The sequence below is a fragment of the Podarcis melisellensis genome, assembly GCF_964234715.1.
Source record: "Podarcis melisellensis genome assembly, chromosome: 9".
Classification (NCBI taxonomy): Eukaryota; Metazoa; Chordata; class Lepidosauria; order Squamata; family Lacertidae; genus Podarcis; species Podarcis melisellensis.
This window is the reverse complement of record NC_138541.1, coordinates 72903561-72928824: the sequence shown is the minus strand read 5'-3', so window position 1 is coordinate 72928824 and position 25264 is coordinate 72903561. Positions and strand designations below refer to the sequence as shown.

At 51.1% G+C, this 25264-nt stretch overlaps 1 protein-coding gene and 1 long non-coding RNA gene across 4 annotated transcripts; one reads left to right on the top strand and one right to left on the bottom strand.

Moving 5' to 3' along the window:
• The first annotated feature begins 1006 nt into the window (after positions 1–1006).
• On the top strand, positions 1007–4150 carry LOC309378031. The gene is made up of 2 exons (XR_014171800.1): positions 1007–1941; positions 3465–4150. It is a non-coding gene; the product is annotated as an uncharacterized lncRNA (long non-coding RNA).
• ISLR2 (immunoglobulin superfamily containing leucine rich repeat 2) lies at positions 3215–9031 on the bottom strand. Of its 3 annotated transcripts, none has more exons than XM_081925616.1 (2): positions 8427–9031; positions 3215–6857 (listed from the first exon to the last, which is right to left on the bottom strand). In XM_081925616.1, exons 1-2 carry the CDS (start codon positions 8432–8434, stop codon positions 4739–4741), a joined length of 2127 nt encoding a protein of 708 aa, XP_081781742.1. In that variant the 5' UTR covers positions 8435–9031; the 3' UTR covers positions 3215–4738. The 3 variants fall into 3 exon arrangements, with proteins under 3 accessions (XP_081781742.1, XP_081781743.1, XP_081781741.1); XM_081925617.1 differs by lacking the exon at positions 8427–9031 and adding an exon at positions 8095–8113; XM_081925615.1 differs by lacking the exon at positions 8427–9031 and adding an exon at positions 7843–8045.
• Positions 9032–25264: the final 16233 nt, after the last annotated feature.

Sequence of the window (25264 nt, the reverse complement as noted above, 5' to 3'; positions counted from 1 at the left end):
TACATGCAGGTTGTGTGTTTGTATGATTTAAAACTCTTGCATGCACGCGCACAATTCTATGGGAGCAGGAATACCCAAGCCCAGCTCCCTAACTAACTCACACCCCGCGCCTGCATTTAAAACTGCTGCTTATGCACATGATGCGTGTGCTCGTAAATCTTCACAGTAGCGTGAACACTAAAAGCTTGCTTCCGCGCACATGCAAGCCCCGTCCTTAAGTAAACACGCACACACAATTCATTTGAAACGAGGGCCGGCCGCGCACAAAGCGTCCCCGTGTTTCTGGCAAGCGGCCACGCCCTTCCCATGAGATCCCAGGAGCCATGCGGAATCCGAGCCAAGGCCCATCTGCTCTGCTCCGCCACCATCCTGCTAATTTTGTCTGGCAGTAATTGATATCCAAAGGCATTTCGCTATCCGTCCACTTTCGCTGCCCTGGCCCTGGAGAAGCCTCTCGTAGAAAGACCCAGCTGTCTGGGCAGGAGAAGACTTCGGGGGCAAAGTCCAGAGCTTTGCGCGGCGGAATGGTCAGGAGCAGGACCCCCAAATGCAGTAGGGCGTTTGTATTAAGTAAGGTACAATTTGCATTGTGTAACCATTAAGGCTGCAACTCCCATGCCCGCTTTTGGGAAAAAGCCTCGCTGAATTCCATGGGACTTACTTCTCAGTCGACGTGCACAGGATTGTGCTGTTAAGTCTTGAATCTAAAATTACCTAAATGCACACAACGGCAGCTGTGCGCGCATAATACAAACATGTGCTAATCATATACCGATATGTGCCAGACAGGCATAGATTGCCTACGTAGTCAATTAAGAATACATCTTTCCACAATGGCTAATAGATGTTGGGTTTAAAAACCTTTTTATATATGCCTTTTATTGCATATTTTTTCGTTTTATTGCTGCGAACTGCTTTGATATTTTTCTTTTGATGATATAGTGGTATATAAATATTTTTATAAATTAAGAAAAACATACCTTTCAAGGATCTGGTTCTGGCTGCTTCTCATGTGTTCCTATTTGGATTTTACTTCCGTCCAAGAAAATGCATGATATAGCCCAAGATATGTATTTTGATATGTATTTTGCTGGGTACACACACAGCAACAAATAAACATGCATTTTGTTGCACACATCGACAGTGTTTCACACTCTCTCTCCTTTCCTATCTGGAAGCGAATAGCCAAGTAGGAATTCTTGTGGCTTTGATCCTGCCATCCCTTTCCATGCACGGAGCTGCAATCCTTTGCACACTCGAGCAAGACCCGCTGCAGACACAATGGAACTTACTTCCGCGTAAACGGCCACAGAATTGTGCAGCAGCCCCTGAGGACTATGAGCTTTTCCTGCTCCCAAAAGCAGTTTGGAAAAACGCATAGGCTGGGTCAGTTTGTGGGACCTGGCAGACGCAGAGCACACCTAAAGTCCCGGTGCATAAGGCAAGGCTGCCTGCACATATGCTCAGCATGCCATTTGCGCTTAACTGTTGTCTTGAAAGAGGCATGTTGGAGCCTCGGGTGGGATGCGGATGGTTCGGAGGGCTCGGGGGTCCCCACCCTCAAAGCCCCTTTGCGCTTCCTGAAGGATGCGCTCCCTTTGCGTTGTCCCAAGCCTGAGACTCCGCTCGCGTTGGAATTCAGCCCTGCGCAAATACGCGCGCCATATGCAAGCTGTTCCGCGCAGCGGAGCGACCTGCCGCAAACTGCGCGGCTCGGCTCCGGCCTGCTCTGGGCGGTGGTGCTTAGTGGGCGCTCCTTGGAACTGAGATGGCGAAGGAGGCCAGCAGCAGGGGGCGCCAGAGCCAACGGACATGCGGAGCCAACGAATTCCTATCGCCGTCCCTGCCCAGCTCCCCCTCGCTGAGTTCCGCAAGGGAGCTGAAGAAGGTAGCAGGAAAAGCCATCCCTCTAAGCTGGAGGGGTTGGGAGAAGACAGGCAGGTGGGTCCTGGCAGAGGGCAGCTGAGGTTGGTGGGCTGGGGGCTCCATTGACCCTAATAGACCAACATCCTGCAGCTCTGGGATGGGCGACGCACCCTTTGCCTGGCTGAGAGTTTCCCTGAACCAGCCGTGATTCCTGTAATGCAGGGCGTTGGACTAGACGACCACCAAGACCTCTTCCAACTCTACAACTGATTCTATGATAGGGGGCTTACGTCGCTCTGCTTCTCTACGCGGCAGACTGGCAGACCTGTTTTGTTCTTTGGCCCAGGCAGGTTTTTTCAAACTCAAAGTCATCCCAAGCCAGAGTGCCCTTTGTGGGGCGTAGGCCGGGGCAATGTGTCCAGACGACAGGACCCCCCCCCCTTTTAGGGTGAGAATAGGAAGCGATGAGGGGTATTTTCATTTTAGGGGTCTTTCCACTTTGCCGTTTTCAAAACACCGCAAACAAAATGTCGTGTCTAGTCTGACACCTCATTTATGGCAGTTTCTTCCCAAAGAAAAACAATGGTATACCCCCTTACCTGAGAGTAAACTCCATTGGACGCAACGGAGTTTCCCCCGAGTAGACATGCACGGGAATTGCAGCGGAAGACACGTTGGGTTGTACTCAGCTGCTGGTTACTCAGAGTCGACCCATTCAAATTTATGGATCTCAATTATCAATGGACATTAATGGGTCTGCTCTGAGTAAAAGTCTGTTGACCACAACCCGTGTTTTACAACGCAGTTCCCATGCATGACTACTCGAAAGTAAGTCCCATTGCGTTTACTGGAGCTTACTTTCAGGTAAGACTTTCAGGTATGATTGCGGCAGCCTTATGTTTCTTAGCGAACAAGTGCGTGCATCTTTTATTTTTCTTTTGACCATTCCACCCCACCAGGAACTGCGGACTTTGCATTCTTCCTCGCCCATAAAAGGCCATCCATACCATTCACCTGTCCATAAAAATCCATAGCAGGTAGATACATCCTAGAGAATCCCATATCCTTTAAAAAGGGAATGATTTGGGTATTAAAGACTCCGGGGTGGGCCGGGGGTGGGGAGCCTGAAAAATAGATGCGGTTTGCTCAGCGCAGCTGTTTTAATGTTCAAAGCCGCCGCGGCATCTGGGTGCAACGTTTGATCGCCAGCTCCGTTTCATGCTAAACGGATCCTGGGGAGATTTGCTCAGACATTCCCTTCCGATCTAGCGCCGCTTTCATTCTCGGCTCTGAAATCTAACATAACACACTTTGCCTATTTGCAAATTACAAAACAAGGCTCCAAATGTCCACTTTTAAGTCTGTTTTTATTATCATTATTCTTGACTTTCCACATACAGAGGCACGGTGAAAAAAGGTTATCGTTGCTCAGCCTGTTCCTTTCTAAAGGATTCCTTGCACAATATTAATTAACAATCACACATTAGTGATAGCATCGTTATTTTTCTCTCTCTCCGCCCTGGAGACGATTGTGCTGGCTTTCTTAGTTGACATTGGGTTGCGCATATATATATATCTCTCTCTTTCTACTTTAAGAGAGGCAAAAACCACCATGATCATTCCAAGCCAAGCACGACTGCACCCTTTGCAAACGATATTTAAATTGTTTCCACTCTCAACACAGCAAAAAAATCAACCCACCGGGACCTCCCATCGTTTTTGCCTTTGAACATCACAGAACCACATCAAGGGCAAGCACGTTTCTCTAGAAGCAAGACTACTCTACCCAATAAACATTTAGCAAATACGGATCTTCGTGGAGGTGACGTGACTCAGACAGGGCTGCAGGGAGGGGGGAAGGGGGTCAGTATCCAGACCAAGAGCTGGGAGCCCTTAGGACTCAAACTCCACGCGTCCACCAGCGGTCCAAAGTCACGCACAGACATAACACACATTTATCTACAGCACGGCTCCATTTATTTAACACAGGTGATCCTGACCAGCCGATGAGACAAGCTGGGGATCTGGGCCGCTGCCTGGCACGGATCCTCATTTCACTGACCTCCTTGACCGCAAGCTCCTTCACACGGGGTTAAGGGGTTGGCGAGGGGAAGGCAATTCGGGGGTGGGGATTCGGGAGCTGTCCAGCACCATTAACCTCCTGAAATGAAATGGATACCCTTTCCCTAAACGCCAAGGGGGACTCTCGCTCCCAGACTAGGGCCAACGACTTTTAATGCGTTGTCGTCGTCGTGTTTTCGTTAATTTCCTTTTTAAAAAACAACAACAAAAAGCAACCATAACCAATTGTAAATTTCAATTTTAGAAAAGAAGTTGCATCTGCGAAAACGCGGAGGCGCGTGGAAAAAGTGGGATGCGTATTTCAGAATATTGGTGCGGGAGCGGACCCTAACCAATTTAGTTTCGAGCCTATCAAATCCACGAAAATGCGGAGGGAGTGCGTGGGAAAGGGGGTGCGTTGTAGAAGACAGGTGATGGGGTGGGGTGGAAAACGTAAGCTTTTGTGTTTGGAGCATATGCAGTAAGAGGGCTTTCAAGAAAGGGGGGGATGAATTTCTCCAGGCTGTGTTGCCCATACCCAACCCATTCTTTTGCCTGAATACTTAGGACATCTCTATAAATCCGTGGGGGGGGGGATCCCTCCTAAAATCAGCCCCTGAACAAAGCCAGCCTTAGGCGCCGGCTGCTGGACGCTCTCGGTGTTGGGGAGACGTCCCTTCCCTTTGGCAGGAGCACCTTTCCAGAGAAGGTCGCAGCCGATCAGGCAAGCGGTGCCCGAGCCCCAGTGAAGAAGGGCGCTTCCCTTCGGTTTCTGCGCGCCCGGAGCTCCGGGAACCGCCCGAGGGAAGCCTCAACGGGGCGGTTGCCTGTAGTTGCCGTTGATCTCCTGGGAGATCGTCACAGCCTCGGCTCCGAGCGGGAGCCGGTCACTGTATTCGGAGCCCACTTCGAATTCCTCCGGGTTTGTTTTGGATTGGGACTCCGGGATGGAGCTGGCGGCCAGGCTCTCGTCTCTCTCCAGCTGTCGTCCCCCAGGCAGCCCCCTCCCCCCCTCCGCCTCTCCCTCCGCCCTCTCCTCCTCTTCCTCCTCGCCTTCCCCTTCCCCCACCTCACTGGGGTCGTAATTCTTCTCGGATTCCAGGTAGGAGGCCCGCGGGTCGAAGTCCGCCGCCATGTGCTTCTCCATCTGGTCCGGGTTCTGGGCTTTCATGATGAGCTTGTAGGTCTTGCCCTGGTACTTGGAGAGCAGGTGGCAGCAAGTGGCGCCCAGCAGAGGGATGGTGGCCAGGCCCAGGAGGAAGACGCTCACCACCACGATGATGACCAGCGAGGGCACCTCCCGCTTGGTGGTGAAGACCACCTGGACCTGGCAGTCCTCCCCGACGTAACTCATGCAGACGGAGTAGTTGGTGCCGGGGCTGAGGCCTTGGAACCAGTAGGAGTTCACCCCTTCCTCGATCTGGGACCACTGCACCAGAGAGTGGCCCCTCCGGCCCGCCTCGCACAGGTAGAGCCTCCTCAGGTGGACCTTCTCTGGCTGGGCGTAGAAAGGGGTGATCTGCACCTTGGCCTCCCTCTCCGAGACATCCAGCGCGATGACCCCCAGGTCGAAACTGTGGGGCTTGAGGGCTCCGCTGCGGTTGAAGGCGTGGTTGGAGACGTACTGGGGGGCCTCGCTCGAGCCGCACTGCTTGGCCAAGACGGGCGGCCCCGACGGCCCGCTGGCGTTCCGGGGGCCGGGCGCGTGGTAGCTCCTGGGCGTGGGTCTCTCCGGAAGGAGCTTGGTCCTCTCCTCGGGCTTCATGACGCTGTTCTTGGAGGCCTTGCCCTCCGGCTTCCGATCCCCGGGCTGGGTCTTGCGGTCCCCCAGCGAGCCCGCCGAGTCCTTCGCGGGGGCGTCCGCCACGGCGACGTGGACCGAGCTCTGGTTGCTGCCCATCTCGTTGGCAGCCAGGCAGGTGTAGGTGCCTTCCTCCTTCTTGCTGAGATGCGGGATGAGCAGCGTGCCGTTGCCAAAGGCCTGGAACCTCTCCCGGTCTCCTCTGGACCAGCCGTCGGAGGGCAGGGCGTTGCCTTCTCCTTCCGCCGCCGGCGCCTTGATCTCCAGGGTCTCGCCGGCGGCCTGGATCCTCCAGGTGACCTCGGGCTGCGGGAGCCCCAGGGCGTGGCAGTGCAAGGCCAGAGCCAAGCCGTAGGAGAGCCGGGTGCGGTCCAGGTTGGGGTGGTAGCTCAAGCGGACGCTAGGGGGCGCGCAGTGCAGGTAGGGCACCTTGGCCAAAGGGAGCCCCTTCCAGGGCTCCGGGGCGGCGCAGGTGATGGCGTTGCGGTCTGGGATGGAGATCAAGGTGTTCTCGGTCCAGTTCTTGAGCCACATGAGCTGGCATGTGCAGTTGAAGGGGTTGTTGTAGATCTGCAGGTGGGACAGGGAGGTGAGCGCCTCGAAGGTCCCCTCGGCCACCTCGGAGAAGCGGTTGTTGTTGATGCGGAGGGAGCGCAGGTCCCGCAGGGTGCGGAACGCCTCTCCCGGCAGGTGGGACATCCGGTTGTTGTTCATCTTGAGGAGCTGGAGGGCGCTGAGGTTGCGCAGGTCTCCCCAGGGGAAGTCGGCGATCTGGTTGTGGCTGACGTCCAGGTTCTTCAGCTGCACCAGGATGGCCAGGGTGCCCTCCTCAATGGCCCCGATCCGGTTGTGCGCCAGCCACAGGGAGGTCACCTGCGTCACCTCCACAAAGGAGCCCCTGCGCAGCTCAGCGATCTTGTTGGCCGACAGACTCAGGGTGGTCACGTTCGACGGCAGCCCGGACGGCACCGCCTCCAGGTTCTTGTAGGCGCAGTCAGCGAACTGCTGGGCGTACTTGTCCACGCAGGCGCAGGGCTCCGGGCAGCCGCGGATCGGGGCCCACAGGAAGGTCGCCGCCAGCCAACAGCGCAGCAGCAGCAGCGGGGACGCCCCCGACAGCATCTTAGCCCTGCAAGGGTGCGGGGAGAGAAAGTAGAAGACCACCGTCAGAGTTGGTCTACAGCACAGCCAGCAGGCGGTTTCCTACCTCCAAAAACATCCACCGCGGCCACTCAACTACAAGTCCCATCACCCATGACCATTGGCCACGCGTGCTGGGGCTGGTGGCAGTGGGAGTCCTTAGGCGTCTCCTCCTATTTCTCCGTTTGCCAGCGTTAATCCATCTAGCCCAGTATTGTCGATACTGGCTGGTAGCAGCGGCTGTCCAGGATTTCAGGCAGGAAGCCTCTCCCAGCGCTACCGGGAGCTGCCTTCTGCATGCCCAGCAGGGGCTCTGGCGCTGAGCCACGGGTCCCTCCCTCCTTTCCGCGCTCTCTCTGCCGAGGCCACCCTTTCCCCTCGAGCTCTGCGACGCTGGTTCCCTCGCCAGAGCGTTCAAGGTGCCGCAGAGCCTGCAGCCCTAACCGTGGCTTCCCGTGGCTTCAGCGGGGCTTGTTCCCAGGATTGCAACCTTACTCTCTTTCTGTGGGGGGCAGAAAAGTCAGTAAATGAGAGAGGGGCTTCTCAGGAGAAAAGGAGCACCCAGCCACTTTCCCGCTCGCTCTGTTTGACTGCCAGCGCCCAGAAAAATAAGGGGTTTCCAAATGATAGAGAGCAGGCTGTCCTCTCTCTCTCTAGCCAGCCCCTCTCCTCTCCTGCCTCGCTCCTTCTCTTTCTCCGTCTAACTTGCAGATCAGCCCCTTCTTCCTTGTCACCAGCTAGCCCCGCTTGTCCTCCAGGTGACACGGATCGACCCCCGCAGATCCCAGCGCAGACTTCCTCCGGTTTCTATCCCCGACGGCAGCCCCTCGACGTCACCCCACCCTCTACACAACCTAACCTCCATATGGAGATAAGAATATCAGAACAATGTCATCCTGTATGGCAGGGGGTGGACTAGATGGCCCCTGGGGGTCCTTTCCAGTGGCCCATCCACTCCAGCATCCTGTTCTTACATTGGCCCCCGGGTGCCCATTATGGGAAGCCCCCCGGCAGGATTTGAGCACAAGAGCCCTCTCCCCTCACAGCGTTGCCAGCAACGGAAGCATCGCTGCCTCCGACTGTGGAGGCAGAGCGTGCTCATCGTGGCTAGTAGACCTCCATAGCCCCCTTCTCTCCATGAATGGGTCCCATCCTCTTCTAAAGCTACGAGAGATGTAGAGATTCACACCTCTTCCTCCCCCCCCCGCCCCCGCCGCACCACACACCCAGCCACTCCTTTCGGGAGGTGCACGGCGGTTTATCTTTGTGTTCCCAGCCTGGCTCTGCTATCTCCCTTCCCAAGCCTTTACTCTGCGCTTTAGGAGAGCCTTCTGCTCTGCAAACCGGGGGGAGCAGCTTCAGCGCCCCCCCAGCCCCCTCCCTACAGTCCGCTGAGCCCCGACAGCGGACTCTGCCGTGCGCCAGCGAGCGCATCCTTCCTCGCTCATCTCCCCGGATGCAGCCGCCTTGGGTACCAACATCCCATCTTCACTGGGTTCCTTCGCGGGAAGTATGTCCCCTCTCTCACGCAAGCCCGAGCCGTGCCCGCCTCCCTTACCGTTCCATCCTGGGCTCCCAAGGGTCCCTTCTAGGGCGGCAGCATCACCCGGAGGGACCCCACCACCGGACGAGTCCTGCGGAACTCCCGGCGCAGGACCGAAGGCGCCGCCATGGAGGCTCCCGTCCCGAGCGCGAAAAAGAGCGGCGGAGAGGCTCTCCCCGGCCCCGGAGATGCCTCCTAGCCCTGGGTCTGCCTGAAGACGGCGGCGGCGGCGGCGCTGAGCTCGCCCCCTCCTCTCCCTTCCTCCCGCACCTCCTCAATTCCAACCCACTTTAAAAAAAATAATAAAAAAAATCACAATCTCTATTACTAGGCCAAGCGCGCGCCCGAGGCGCCCGGGGATGCGCCTCGCTTATCCCACCTCCTTGGGTGGATGTAGAAATCGCAGCCTATGCCCACCCCCAAGTAAAGACCATGCAATATTTATCACGTCAATATGTCTCCAAGTCACCCTCCTTCGCCCTCCGCCACTCCGCAGCAATCCAGCCGGCAGGTGGGCTGCTGCTGTTATGATTATTAATATTATTACTATTTAATCCGCCTTTGAGGCGCAAATTGGAAGCAAATAGCTGAGCAGAGAATTGTATCTGGGGATCCAGGAGGAGATCAGAACGGGTGGAAGGCAGGAGCCGTCGAGATCCCTCTGGTCCTCCCTCCCCGACCTACTCTCATTGCCTCCTCTCCCCCACCCCACCCCCACCCCATTATTCCCGCTTCCTTTATTAATTAATATTTTTATTGATTTAAGTACAAAGTCCAAATTCATTATAAAAACAGGAAATAATCTCAGGCCGTCAGTAAAAACAATCTCCCTCACCCCCACGCGGCACAATAATTCACACGATCCTGATATTTGAGAGGTCAATCAGCTGTTGCAACAAGGAGCTTCGTGAAGGGTCCTGTGTTCAAATCCTCCTCCTTTTTCTCCTCGCCACCTCCTCCTGAACTCAGTTCCAGCAAAATCTCCCAAGTGTTTAATTGCCAGAACTGGACCCCTGCGCCAGCCCTCCGCACACTAAAAGAATAAGCTTGACAGGCTGCTTTTCAGGTTGTGCTTTATAATTTAAAGAAGGGAACGTGTTGCGGGCCAGAGTGCTGGAAGTGACATTTGTCCTTGGCGGGGGGGGGGGCATTTAGCCCAAGGGCCACATCTTATTGTGGCGACCCTTATTGTGGCAGAGCAAGGCAATGGACTCTGACTTCTCTGAACAGTAAGCAGGGCTGGCCCGAGGCATTCGGGAACCTGAGGCGAATTAGAAAATTGCGCCCGCAAGAATACTCGTTTGTTAAGCGTCCTACACGCGCGCCCGCAAGAGACGCGCCTCTTTCTTCTAGCGAAGGCCACGGCATAAATCGCACCGCTGTTGCATATGGTGTTTATCGCAGTTCAGAACGATACACAATTCAAGGAGAGGAAAGTAGGTGGTGCTGGCTGTGCCCGCCCCCCCAAATGCCTACCTTAATTTTTTCTGTGCTTTGTGCAGGAGCAGCAACCGGGCCAGGGAGCTGTGAAAGCGCCCCACTCGCGCGAGAAACCCGCGCTTTTGAAAGTAATTCTGTCGAAAAGCCGGAGATTAGGTTGCAAAGGAGGGTGTCTCCAAAGGAGGAGAGAAGGGCAATCAGAAGGCCAAAGCGAGGCAATAAATGAAAATGAGGACTGAAGTTGGTGCACACTCTTACTTGTGTAAGTAAGTCTCGTTGTTCTGAGTAAACACACCCGGGAATGGAAGTGAGAAATGCAAATTGCATTTCCTGATCGCAAAACCAGGAAGCAAAGCTGAGCACGAACGCGAGCGGTCTGGAGGGAGTGGGGGACGGGCTCTCAGAAAAACCACCTGCAAGGCTTTGCTCGATGGTCCCTCTCCGCCCTGGGGGCGAGCAGGGTGCGGGTGACGCCAGGAAGTAACGCTGCGCTTGCTTGACGGAAAGGGGCGGCAGCTGGAGGAGAAGCTGCTGCAGCCGCTGCTGGGGCAGACATAGCAGCAGCAGCCGCCAGGGCCACCCGGATCTGACCGCGCCCCGCGGATCCTGCCGCCCGAGGCAGTCGCTTCACCTCACCTCATGCGCGAGCCAGCCAGCCCTGGCAGTAAGCTATGTGCGCGCCGCGCAAAAGCCGGTGGCTTTCTATGCACGCGCTCCATAGAACCCACCTCTGCAATCAGAATTGCAGAGTTGCAAGGCACCTCTTAGGGTCATCTAGTGTCCAACCCCGTCATCAACAATCCCTGACTGTCCAACTTCTGTTTAAAAACCTCCTGAGCAGTCCATTCCCCCGTGGAGCAGCTTCAGGCAAGCGAGGCATCCTGGCAGTTCAAAGGCACCTTCTAGCCAGGCGAAGGCGCTCAAGGAGAGGGCAGAACAGGGCTGAGGAGGGGAGTGGCATCGGAGGTGCAAAGTCTGGGGAGAGTCCCGAGGCCTAGAGGTCAGCAGTGATCCACCCACCCAGCAAGTGAAGGCAGCGCAGGTCTTCCTCCTTTCTCAATCAAAATAGACCAGGGGTCAGCAACCTAAGGCCCATGGGCCACAAGTGGCCCACGGGCGTCGTTTAACCGGCCCCTGAGCCGCCCCCCCCAAACCGAGCCGCCCACTTGGCACTGCGCTAAACCAGTGCAACGCAGGGACTCGCTTCCGTGGTGCCGAAAATCATGTCTGTGCATGCGCAGTTGCTGGAAATCACATCTGCACAGATGCAGTCACTGGAAATCGCGTCTGCACAGACACAGATGCCAGAAATTGCGGGTGCACATGCTCGCGCATGCACAATCCAACCCACAGAGCGATCTCCACTGGAGTGAACCGGCCCAGGCAAGGTAAACCTTGCTGACCCCTGAAATAGACTCTTTCTGAAGGGCACTTTGCATGGCCCACTAAGAGAACCATTAATTGCAATTAATTTATTCACACTCCCAGTAAAACTGTTTATTTTAAGCAATTCGACACAAACGATGAACTTGATCTGGTGGTAGTCAGCGAGAGTCATTTACACCTCCGCACATGCACACCCTGCTGCTCCCACGGTCTGTCATGCACACCAGTTCACATTCCAAAGTTCTTTGAAGGTGGCCCATCGCTGGTTTATAACCCAGATCCAACTAGCTCAGATCTGGTTCCCCCTTATGCTGGTGGGGTCGGAAGGTGCGAGGAACATACTCGCCTATGTGGTGGGGATGTAACTGTGCTCAGGAGTTCTGGAACTACTTTGAATGCTGAGTTATGTCTTTTGTCCATTTTTGATGGTGCAAGTGCCAATCCTTTTTGTCAGCAATTCTATATCTGCTGACCACCAGTAGGTTAGTGATCTCTCGAAGATGGAAGGAGGCATCTTTCTACTCTTTGGACTTGTGATTTTAAAAAGTCATGTTTCTCACCATCTCTGAAAAACGGGTCCCCAGGGGGTGAGGCAAACGTTGCTTCTGTTTGTGGGGCTGTTGCTTCTGTTTGTGGGGCTGTTCATGATTAATATGACTCAACAACCTCATGGCCAACACGTTCTTGCCCCATATGGTTTTGTCTGGTGGTGTTTATGAATAGATTTTACTTTACTCTATTTATTTATTTATTTATTTATTTATTTATTTATTACGCTGCCCTTCATCAATAGACCACATTACAACATAATGCAGCAAAACTGTACTGCAGATAAAATTGCAGACAAAAACATTGTGCAATTTTATCTGAGCAAGGAACGTATGAAAAGCTTTAAATGATTAATTGTAGAACAACATTACATCCAAGATATAAACAGACCAGTTCAGGTATAGACACAATGTACTGAAAGCATATAAATTCCGTATTGCAACCAAAGGCAAAAATATGGCAAGGTATTGCTCTTCATTTAACAATATGGAGATTTAGACTGCCAGACTTGCTTCAGGTGTGCAGTTCATTTCCCCCGCTGTGCTCTTTTCCATGACATCACCGAAGGACTTGTGTCAGAGCATTCATTTTGTAAAAATATGAACCTTGTATCCCACTAATGTTTTGCATTAGGGGCCGCATTCACTGGGCGGTGTGTGTGTCCTGTCTAGGGCTGCATGTTGATGCTGGGTGGGGCCAAAGCTGGGAGTGGGTGGAGCCAGTGTCTCCCCAGCCATAGTATGATTGTTAAAAAATATGATCCTCAGAACTAGTTTCAATGCAGTTGTGCTCAGGTCAGGTCCTGCTTATGGGCTGACCACTGGGGCATTTGGTTGGCCACTGTGAGAGCAGGATTCTTGACTAGGTGGACCACTGGCTGGATCCAGAAGGCTCCTTTGATGTCCAGTCCAGTAATTTTTGGCCTCCCTGAGCTAACCTCCCAAGCCGATTCAACTGCAGCATGCACAGCATAAATGAGCACAAAACTGCCCCTTTGTCTTTCATTATGGCACAGAGCGGGTGATCATTGCACTCTCTGAAACAGACTCTGCCACAGGCTCTTGCGGATATTTTTTTATGAATGGTTTAAATTAAGCAATATATTATTGATAACGCTGAATCAGGCAAGCTGCATATTGAACTGCGTTTGGGGAGATTAGTTCAAGTGAGCAAAGCAATATATTGCTCCAAAAAGTAAATGTTATTTCACAGGCTGTTAAAACATTCATGCTTTATTTTCACCAGGATTGGATGGTCCAGGCTCCCTCAACCTCGGCCCTCCAGATGTTTTTGGCCTACAACTCCCATGATCCCTAACTAGCAGGACCAGTGGTCAGAGATGATCGGAATTGTAGTCTCAAAACATCTGGAGGGCTGAGGTTGAGGAAGCCTGGGCTGGACCAACATAAACAGCAACAGCAACAACAGTATGGCCACAGTGCAGAGAAAGAGTGGGCAGTTTGTGTTACTGGACTCCAGCAAAGCCAAGGGATTAGGGAAATGGGAATTGGGGTCCACAGCAGCATCTATAAGGCCACAGGTTACTCTTCCCTGGGGTAGAATGGAATTCCTGTTTCAATGCTTCCCACATATGCATTCAAATCTCATGCATATTTATTTATCTCATGTATATTCCAACTTTTCTGTGGACGTAAGTGTGGCTAACCTGGTTCTCTCTTCCTTCATTGAATCCCCACCATTGTGCTGGCCCCAGGGGGAAGGTTACGTTGGTGTAGTCAAAGTCTGGTCCTGGGTCACTAGCCTGGAAACAGTTCACAAGGAGCGGGGCAAGGTCCGAAGCCGTAAGCCAGGCGGGGACAGGAACACTGGAGGGTCAGGTCTGGGTCCGGGCAGGAACAGGTACTCAACGACGTTGCTCCCGCAACCTGGGACCGGGCTGACTGGCCTTTATCTTCTCTGAGGCCAGGGGCGGTCCCGGCCCCCAGGAGACCCGCCTCTCCTGGCCTTAAGGCGAGCACTCCTCCTGGGAGAAACCAGTTCCCTTCGCCTCTCTGCCCTGAGCCTCTGCAGTTCAGGAGAGGCCGAAGGGTTACTGGGCCCAGGGGGAGACTCACCTGTAGGCACTGAGTCCTCAACCACCTCGGGAGCCAGAGTGGACTCACCTGGTGCCTGCTCCTGAGGATCTGGCACAGGTGCAGGCACTTCAGAATCAAGGCCCTGCCCCAGTTCAGCCGGCCCTGGAGGCGGGGACTCCTGTGCAGGCTGGGATTCCTCTGGTTCAGCCTCTGAATCGGATTCCCAGGCCATCACAACCATAACCCTGTGAGGTAGGTTAGGCTGAGAGAGGCAGCGACTGGTCCCCAAGGTAACCCAGTGAGCTTCATGGCCAAGGGAGTGGGATTTGAACCCTGGTGTCCCAGGTTGTAGGCTGACACTCTAACCACTACGCCACATGGGATCTCGGATTTAGAGCTCTCAGAGCTAGAGTTCCTATCACCCTTGGCCAACTATGTTTCCTGGGATTCTTTGGGGGAAGCTAGTCTCAGAAGAATGAGTAGGAGGGCTCCCCAAACACAGCAAAGCCGACTTACCACATTTGGGAGCAAGTGAAGCAGTACACCTTGCTGTGGGATGTGAAACACAAGAGCAGTCAAGTACAACATTCCTAGAGTGAACATGTTTACACATGGGGAGGAATGTTTGTCTAGCCAGCAGGTAAACTTCCTGTTTCCTTCTGGGCTGGGACAGACTTCCTCTGCATGTGACTAGAGGTGGGCGTGGCCTCACCTGTGCAGGTAATGACAAAAGCACAGGGCAGGGCAGCCATCTCTCTCTCTTTGACTACATGCATCAAAGAAGCAACATCTGCTTAGCCAAAGATCAAGAGACTAGAGGTGGGTGTGGCCTCACCTGTGCAGGTAACGACAAAAGCACAGGGCAGGGCAGCCATCTCTCTCTCTTTCACTACATGCATCAAAGAAGCAACATCTGCTTAGCCAAAGATGCTCTCTTGGCTTCCAGCCCAGAGAGGACAAAGGGACTGTCTCCTTATGAGATAGTTTCCAGGTGTATGTTACGTTTCTAAGCTAAGTCTGCCTTCTGGGATCCAATTGTGAACAGAATGTGAGTAAACTCTTTTTATACTTTTATAGAAGACTGTCGTGTCTTATCTTTTATGAGGGAATAAGAGGAAAATACCAGGACAGTTATTATAGAGGCTTTAGCGAGCCTGAGCAAACGCATCCGCTGTGAGTTTTAAAAAGGGGAGTGTTACTCTGCTAAATTGTGAACTTGTTAACACAAGTTGGAAAAGGCTATAAGCAAACAATATATCATCTCCTGCGTCCCTGAACATTCCCACACTTGCTACCTAAAGAACCCACACGCACACACACCGTAAGATGGCAGAATCATAGAATCATAGAGCTGGAAGGGACCCCCAAAGGTCATCTAGTCCAACCCCCTGCAATGCAGGAATCACAACTAAAGCATCCATGACAGATGGGCATCCAGTCTCTGTTCAAAAACCTCTAACAAATGAGAATCCACCTTGCAAGGGAGTCCATTCCACTGTCAAACAGCTCTTACTGATAAAAAGTTCTTCCTAATGCGTGGTCTGAGTCTCAATCGTTTCTTGTCATCTGAATCCACTGGTTCAGTTCCTCTGGAGCAGCAGAAAACAAGCTGGCTCCACCTTGTTTCCAGAGTTGCAGGGGGTTTTACTAGAGAACTCTTGCAGAGTCTGTAACCTGAAGCATATCAATTGCTGTTATGGCCTAATCTGTATTGAAATTGTCCTTTGTTTTTTCGGGTGTTATGTTTCGCTGACTAGCTGTACGACTTAATCTGGTCTGTGACCGTTTAATAAAAAATTGATTTGACATATGGAACTCCCTTCCAACTCTACAATTCTATGTTATGATTCCTGGTGACAGCCCTTCAGATATCTGAAAATGGCTCATCTGCAAACCAACAAAATAGCGTCTTTCCATCCATCCCTCCCCCACAAAAAAGCCTCTTGCTTTTAGTCATACGCAAATATACGTGTGTCAAATGATTAAACACTCATTTGATGAATCAGCTAAGATTTCCTCAGCCTGGCAATGGCCTTCCTGTCTTCCCCAACACTGCTTGCCAGTTTGCCTTGACATGGCAGCTGTCCGTCTTGCGTGCTCACTGTGTGTGCTGCGAAGTGTGAAGGGGAAATGCATGTCTTCAAACACACTGGGAGAGCGGTGGTGGACGTGCGCCAGGAATGGCCCTTGGCCATGCTCCCTGACACTTCTGCATCACATAGGGACCACAGGGTAGTGGCCAAGCCCTGTGTGTTGCACACAGCAGGAACCAGGTTTGATTCCCGGTCTCTCCGCTGAAAAGGCTCGGTTGCCATGTGGCAGGAAAGTCCACAGCCTGAAACCTTGGAGAGACATGGAAGGATTTGAAGGGCCAATTTTCTGGCTCAGGATGTAGGGAGGGGAGGGAAATTTGCTCCTGTTTGCATTAAAAAAAAGGAAAAATCTTCATTGAATAATAATTTTAAAAACATAAAAAGGAAAGGGAAAAAATGCAGTTTCAAAGAAACAAACAGATGATAGGTAGATAGATAGATGATAGATAGATGATAGAACGATAGATAGATACTGTAGGTAGATAGATAGATGAACGATAGATAGATAGATATTGTAGATAGATAGATTAGATTAGATTTATATACTGCCCCTCACCAAAAGATCTCAGGGTGGTTCACAATATAAAAACACAAGATAAACACACAAATAAATAGTTAAAACGAAAACAATAAAGCAATTAACTCCCCCTATCCCACAAACACATTTAAAAGGCTGTAGAATATTGATCACCTCAAGGCTTAGTTGAAGACAAACATTTTCACCTGGCACCTAAAGGAGTTGTTGTTTAGTCGTTTAGTCGTGTCTGACTCTTCGTGACCCCATGGACCAGAGCACGCCAGGCTCTCCTGTCTTCCACTGCCTCCCGCAGTTTGGTCGAAACTGCAGTGATCCTTCATGGAAGGGGCTTGAATAACTCAGAGAAGCTATGAGCTATGCCATGCAGGGCTACCCAAGATGGATAGGTCATAGTGGAGAGTTTTGACCAAACGTGATCCATCTGGAGCAGGAACCGGCAAGCCACTCCAGTATCCCTGCCAAGAAAACTCCATAGACAAAGACAACCTAAAGGAGAGCAATCCACAAATGGGGAGCTATTGCGGAAAAGGCCGGTTCTCATGTTGCCACCTTCCGAACCTCACATGGAGGAGGCATGTGAAGAAGGGCCCCAAATGATAAGTGCGGAATTGAGGTCAGTTTTTATGGGGACAGGTAGTTCTTGAGGTATTGTGGTCCTGAGCCATATCCAAAACATATCAACCGGGCAGGTAAGCTTGTAATCCATTTCTCGCTGAGTTCAAAATAAATTCCAGAATTTATACATTAAAAACCAAACTCCGCCCCCCCCCCATGTTAGGTACATCGTGTGAAAAGGAAAGGGGAGCCTATGTCCGGTTTGCATTTTCATTAGGAATTTTTTGGTTCATATTTCTCAAAGCAGAGTGCCAAAATGAAACCTGACTTCTCTGAATCCTGCAAGGAATCCAGCCGAATGTTGTGTGCGTGTATTGCAGAAAAGTGTGCATGCCTATACTGATGAAAACATGCCTATACTGATGAAAATAGCATACAAAAATGCATTATGTTAAGTGAAAGTGCTTGCAAAAATGTGCATTGCTCAAGAGTGCATACAAAGAAAATATGTTTATCGGGAGAAATTGGCACAAAAATGCTGGTGAAGTTTTGTGAGTACAGTGGTATCTCGGGTTAAGTACTTAATTCGTTCCGGAGGTCCGTTCTTAACCTGAAACTGTTCCTAACCTGAAGCACCACTTTAGCTCATGGGGCCTCCTGCTGCCGCCATGCCGCTGGAGCACGATTTCTGTTCTCATCCTGAAGCAAAGTTCTTAAAGTACTATTTCTGGGTTAGCGGAGTCTGTAACCTGAAGCGTATGTAACCTGAAGCATATGTAACCCAAGGTACCACTGCACTTCAGAAAAAAATTGGCAAACTGCTATAGAAAGGTAGATAACTGCATTTTGGATTGGGGGCGGGGAGGGAAAGTGAAATTAACAAATTTGTCCCTTTCCCCTTACAGGACAGATGCCCTCCCTTCAGGCTTGGTGGTGTTCTTGATGAATCCCTGAGGCCATTCGTATGGCACTTGACTCATGCACACATCTCTGCAAGCCGTTTTCCTGAATGCCATGCATTTTGGATTCTATTTTCACACCTGCCTTCATTCCTGTGCACGCCTCACTCAAATGTATGGATTCTTGTAGACACCAATTAGAGAACTGCCTCGCAACATACAGAGAAGTGCCAGTCTCCAAGGATGGCTGTGTTTCAGTTTGCATACTTTTGGGGAGAGTGTGACTCTCATAGATCCCATCTGTTAGGGATGCTTTCAGTTGCGATGGGTGGCACTGTGGGTTAAACCACAGAGCCTAGGACTTGCCGATCAGAAGGTTGGCAGTTTGAATCCCCGCGACGGGGTGAGCTCCCGTTGCTCGGTCCCTGCTCCTGCCAACTTAGCAGTTCGAAAGCACCTCAAAGTGCAAGTAGATGAATAGGTACCACTCCAGCGGGAAGGTAAACGTCGTTTCCGTGCGCTGCTCTGGTTTGCCAGAAGCGGCTTAGTCATGCTGGCCACATGACCCAGAAGCTGTATGCTGGCTCCCTCGGCCAATAAAGCAAGATGAGCGTCACAACCCCAGAGTTGGCCACGACTGGACCGAATGGTCAGGGGTCCCTTTACCTTTACCTTTATCTGCATTGTAGGGGTTGGAGTATTTGACTCTTGGGGTGTCCCTTCCAACTCTACCATTCTGTGATTTTATGAAACAAATTCTCGCCTCCATTCCCAGCTCCCATATATTGAATTGGCGGAAGCAGGGGTGCCATCAAAATGTCTTGGGGTGGCCTTGATTATTTCCCACTGCCTTTGCTGAATTAAGAAACTGAGATGAGGCACTGTTCTTCCTGGGGCAGAATTAAAGGTCTGAGTTCTTTCATCCCATCCCATAATTCCTAGTCTTGGATTAGGAGGCGCTGAAGGAGTCCCCCTTGCAAAAGACCTCTTATCTTAAAAGGCAGCCTTCCACTTGGAAGCAGCTAATCGTTCCGCAGTAGGGTACAGCTCCAAGGTATTATGGCCTCCTTGCAAGCAAACTCCCTTCACACCAAGCTCTGCAGGGCCGCTATTATTAGCCCAGGGTGCTGTGTTCTCTGCAAGCCGTCTCTGCTCACCCAGATATTTCAACACAGGAGGCCAAGACAAGGGAAATTGAAAGAGGGTGAGGTGATGGGCTGCGGGAGGGGTCAGCAAACTTTTTCAGCAGGGGGCCAGTCCACTGTCCCTCAGACCTTGTGGGGGGCCGAACTATATTTTTTGGGGGGGATGAACAAATTCCTGTGCCCCACAAATAACCCAGAGATGCATTTTAAACAACAGCACACATTCTACTCATGTAAAAACACCAGGCAGGCCCCACAAATAACCCAGAGATGCATTTTAAATAAAAGGGCACATTCTACTCATGTAAAAACATGCTGATTCCCAGACCATCTGCGGGCCGGATTGAGAAGGCGATTGGGCCACATCTGGCCCCCGGGCCTTAGTTTGTCTACCCATGGGCTGGGGAGTGACTGTTCCTTAGCTCTCCCTCCCTCCTTGTCCCAGACCTGCTTTGATTTCAGTCCAAGCACTGCTGTAAATCACACCTAGGAAGCCTGAGCTGCCTTGGTTACTGGACCGAAGGTCAGTCTCCTGCTAGGTGTTGGGTGCTTGGTTCCTCTGAAAGTGGCTCGAGCAGATGCTGCATTTGCTTGCTGCCTTGACCCCTCCCTCTGGAGCACAGTACTTTTGACAATAGGAGGAAACTACTAACCAGAGACTGCAAGGTTGCAAAATTAGTTGGCGCTGTGGGTTAAACCACAGAGCCTACAACTTGCCGATCAGAAGGTCGGTGGTTCAAATCCCCATGACGGGGTGAGCTCCCGTTGCTTGGTCCCTGCTCCTGCCAACGTAGCAGTGCGAAAGCACATCAAAGTGCAAGTAGATAAATAAGTATCGCTCTGGCGGGAAGGTAAACAGCGTTTCCATGCGCTGTTCTGGTTCGCCAGAAGTGGCTTAGTCATGCTGGCCACATGACCCGGAAGCTGTACACTGGCCTCCTCAGCCAACAAAGCGAGATGAGCGCTGTAACCCCAGAGTCGGCCACGACCGGACCTAATGGTCAGGGGTCCCTTTACCTTTACCTAAGAACAACAGACTTGCAAGCTAAGTGGGTCAGAGCAGCTGGTTTGTGTTGCCTTTTTACATATGTGGTGGGAGTGTCCCAAGGTGAAAGACTTCTGGGAAAAGATTTATAATGAGTTGAAAAAGATGTTGATATATACTTTTATTAAAAAACCAGAAGCCTTTCTACTTGTAATAACAGGTTTGAAACTGCCCAAGAAAGATGTTAGACTGTTTTTGTATGCAACAACTGCAGCAATAATTTTGTTAGCCAAATATTGGAAATTACAAGAAGCACCAACAGTGGAGGAATGGCAGATGAAGATGATGGGCTTTTTGGAGCTGGCCAACCTGACCAGAAGAATCTGTGAACAGAAGGAAGAGGAGTACCAAGAAGAATGGAAGAAATTTAAGGATTATTTAGTAAAATATTCTAAGATAATATAAGTAGAACTATTTGTGTACTTGGCTTAGGAGTTAAATGTTTTAAATTGCATAACATTATGGATATATGTGAATATGATAAGAAAGAAAGATGTTAATTGATTAGGTTAATTTTATTAGAAATTAGTATTGACTTACAATGACTCCTATGGAAACTCAGCTAGAGGGATTTGAGGAACATAAGTTGGTAACTTATGTTACCAACATAACTTATGTTATGTTGGTAACATAAGTAAGATTATAATAGTTAGGATAAATGTTTGTATGTATGTTTGTTTGTTTGTTTGTTATATTGTAAGTAATGTTGTTTTTGTTGTTTGTTATAAATTTGGAAAATCAATAAAAAATTTGGAAAAAGAAAAAAGAACAAGGCAGGCCGAGGCTCAGTGGGGATGCACTATGGCTGAACTCGATGTCAGATGGGTCTGTGGCCTGGGTCCCCGTCCAAGTCACACCCCCAGTTGGCAATTGATCTTAGGCTTTTTCTTTCAAAAGCAGGGGGTGGGGAGTTGAAGGTAAGGTTTGCAGATTGTGCTGGCCCTAACAGACAGCATGTCCCTGCCCAAGGGGTGGGGGCAAGAAGCAGCTTTGCACAATGGGCTCAGTGCCCCCTGGCAATTTCAGTCCAGCAATGCTACCACATTCATAGAATTGCAGGTGGAGGGGTCCCAAAGGTCATCTAGACCAACCCCCTGCAATGCAGGAATCACATTGACCGATCCAATGCTAGTCTTGTTCAGGCACCTGAGGAATGGGTCCATATCCCTTGGCCAGGCCCAGTGGCGTAGCGTGGGTTGTCAGCACCCGGGGCAAGGCAAGTAATTTGCGCCCCCTAACCCGTGGATTTGCGCCCCTAACCCTAACCCCCAGTTGCTGCGCCCGGTGTGGCCGGCCTCCCTGCACCCCCCACGCTACGCCACTGGCCAGGCCTCTAATGTCCTCGTCTGCTCCATTAAGTGGGAAGCTCTGAAGGTGCCTTTGGCTGATCATCCTTCAAAGGCACTGCAGCGTGGAGGTTGCAGTGTCAGAATGTGACCTGGGAGACCAGGGCTGCAATCCCCTCTCGGCCTTGAAGCTCACTGGGCGACCTGGAGATCCAGTCACTGTCCCTCAGCCTGACCTACCTCACAGGGTTGTTGCAGGGATTAAATGAGAGGAGAAACCACTTGGAGAAAAAGGTGGGATATAAATGAAATAATAAGGGAGGATTGTAAGTTTTTTTTTATTGTGGGATGTGGGTACACCCCATTTCCACACATCATTGTCAGGACCTGGAGTATTCACAAAGCCAGTACAGTTCTTTGAATTGTGCCTTCGCTGCAGCAAGTAGGGCTACATTCATTATTGTCCAAGGGCGACACCTGCTGCCTGACATGAAGAAGTCTCTTTTGAATAGGAGTCTTCAAATATTTAACACAAGAAAAAGAAAATACAGTGGTACCTCAGGTTACATACGCTTCAAGTTACAGACTCCGCTAACCCAGAAATAGTACCTCGGGTTAAGAACTTTGCTTCAGGATGAGAACAGAAATCGGGCTCCGGCAGCGGGAGGCCCCATTAGCTAAAGTGGTACCTCAGGTTAAGAACAGTTTCAGGTTATGAACGGACCTCCAGAACGAATTAAGTATTTAGCCTGAGGGACACAGGTGGCGCTGTGGGTTAAAGCCTCAGCCCCTAGGACTTGCTGATCGAAAGGTCGGCGGTTCGAATCCCTGCAGCGGGGTGCGCTCCCGCTGCTCGGTCCCAGCGCCTGCCAACCTAGCAGTTCGAAAGCACCCTCGGGTGCAAGTAGATAAATAGGGACCGCTTACCAGCGGGAAGGTAAACGGCGTTTCCGTGTGCGGCTCTGGCTCGCCAGAGCAGCGATGTCACACTGGCCATGTGACCCGGAAGTGTCTCCGGACAGCGCTGGCCCCTGGCCTCTTGAGTGAGATGGGCGCACAACCCCAGAGTCTGTCAAGACTGGCCCGTACGGGCAGGGGTACCTTTACCTTTACCTTTACCACTGTACCGGAAAAGAGCAGAGTCTGTTCATGGTTTAAACCAGGCATAGGCAACCTTCGGCCATCCAGCTGTTTTGGCCTACAACTCCAATGATCCCTAGCTAACAGGACCAGTGGTCGTGGATGATGGGAATTGTAGTCCAGAACATCTGGAGGGCTGGAGGTTGCCTATGCCTGGTTTAAAATCATTCAAACATAAGAACTCAAGAACAGACCTGCTGAAGGAGAAGAAGAGTTTGGATTTGATATCCTGCTTTATCACTACTCCTCCTTCCTGCAAAGAGCTCAAAATCACTTAATGCCCGCTCCCCCACTTTATCCTACAATAACCCTGCAAGGGAGGTGGGGCTACTTCTGCACTCCACCCCAAGGAAAGCTGAGTCTTGTTCTCCCCTGCCTACGTACCAACTAGTTCCCATTCCAGTATGTGGAGGGGGGATTTGGCAAAGTGTCTCAGAATGCAACCTGACCCACTTTGGAAGAGCTAAAGGCAGCTGCAAACGTGCGAGAGATTATTAAGGCAAGATGCAAGGCTATCCAGTTCCAGCAGCACCTGTTGCAACTGAAAGGTGGACCTGGGGCTTTGTGTACACACAGGACAGCTTTGTTCTCCTGGTCTGGATACATGGTGCTTTGCAGACTTAATACAGATCAAGCCACACTCTTCTGTGCCCAATTTCTCTATCCTTTATCCTCTCCCCACTCTCTCTCTCCCTCTCTCCAGGGAAACAGCCTGAGGGGAAAAAATGCTGCAGGCAAACTAAAGAGAGGCAGAAAGAAGAATTCAATTCATGCATGGATTTTTATTTTCTTCTTCAGATAGAAGCATCCTGCTGGTACCTGTTTGCCATCTGAGGTGCGGTGGCCCAGACACAGGTTTTGCATCTCAGTGAGGACAGGGTCTCAGACTCACCACAGCTATGTGCCAGCAATTCCAAAGGAGGGCCAGAAATTATCAAATGCGTTCAATCAGATATATTATACTTCCATAAGTAAAAAGGTAAAGGGACCCCTGACCATTAGGTCCAGTCGTGACCGGCTCTGGGGTTGTGGCGCTCATCTCGCTTTAGGGGCCGAGGAAGCTGGCGTACAGCTTCTGGGTCATGTGGCCAGCATGACTAAGCCGCTTCTGGTGAACCAAAGCAGCGCATGGAAATGCCGTTTACCTTCCCGCCGGAGCGGTACCTACTTGTACTTTGATGTGCTTTTGAACTGCTAGGTTAGCAGGAGCAGGGACCGAGCAACAGGAGCTCACCCCGTTGTGGAGATTTGAACCGCCGACCTTCTGATCGGCAAGTCCTAGGCTCTGTGGTTTAACCCACAGCGCCACCCACGTCCCTCCATAAGTACTGACTGTAACCAAATGTTTGTTCTGAGTACCCGGCAGCTGTTTGAGAATCCAGGAAGCTCTAGCTTTCATCTGCAACTGGCTGCACATCAGTTTGAGCATTTTGAACTGTTGTGGTGTTGTGGTAGCACCACAAATCCACACAGTAGCATGAAATCTAGACCTGAAGTGGGAAATAGATGGCCCTACGTTGTCCAGGCTGACTGGAGTGCCTAAAAAATACAGCCATGTGGGAAGTTGCCTGATAGCAGTCAGACCATTTGTCCATCTGGCTCCATATTTCCCACCAAAGGCAGTTTTAGACAGCAGTCTCTCCCAAGGCAACCCGGAGATACCATAGTTTGAGCCTGGGCCCTTCTAAATGCACAGTATGTTCTCTACCACCAAGCTATGGCCCTTCTCAGATCTCATATGAGGCAAGTTCAGGTAGACAGTGAAGAGATGACTCACAGGCCCCATCCACCATTTAACTAGGCTGAAAAAGAAGAAGAATTTGGATTTGATATCCCGCTTTATCACTACCCAAAGGATTCTCCAAGCGGCTAACATTCTCCTTTCCCTTCCTCCCCCACAGCAAACTCTCTGTGAGGTGAGTGGGGCTGAGAGACTTCAGAGAAGTGTGACTGGCCCAAGGTCACCCAGCAGCTGCATGTGGAGGAGCGGGGAATCGAACCCAGTTCACCAGATTACGAGTCCACCGCTCTTAACCACTACATCACACTGGCTCTCTGAATCAGTGGCCCATCTAGCCCAGCATCCTCTTCTCACAGGGGCCAACCAGATGCCCATTATGTGAATCCTGCTAGTTGCCGATAGCTTGATCCACCATGAATTTGTCCCATTCCTGCTCATCTGCAGCCGGACATGGGGCACCCCCTCTACAGCACCCCCTGCCAGGAGTTCAGCCTACACTCGAGTAGGACCCTGGCAGAGACACATGCCCGAACACCACAGCGACTGATGCCAACTGACACTGGCACACTTAGGGATCCGCAGAGTTAGCGCAGTTGCGTGACAGACCTCAGCAACTCAGCAGTTAAAACAATGGAAGATGCTGAAATGGCAAAATTGACAATGAAACTAAGAGGAAGAGACATACATGAATTTAAAGAAGAATGGAAAATGTTTATTGCATATATAGAGAAGCATTGTACACAGGTTAATACATTAGCAGGGTTTTAAAATTACATGTAATTTTGTTATGAATGGATAATAAGTAATTTAAACAGGTTTCAAACTGGACAACAGACATGCGCTACATTAAGAAGTAACGGAACCAAGGAAGGGACTAGAGGGAAGCCAATTACTTCTTTTGTAGTGTTGTTGCTTTTATTTTTGTGTGCGTTATCTTTGAAAAATCAATAAATCGTTATTTATTTTTTAAAAAAAAGTGAAATCAACCGCCAACAGACAT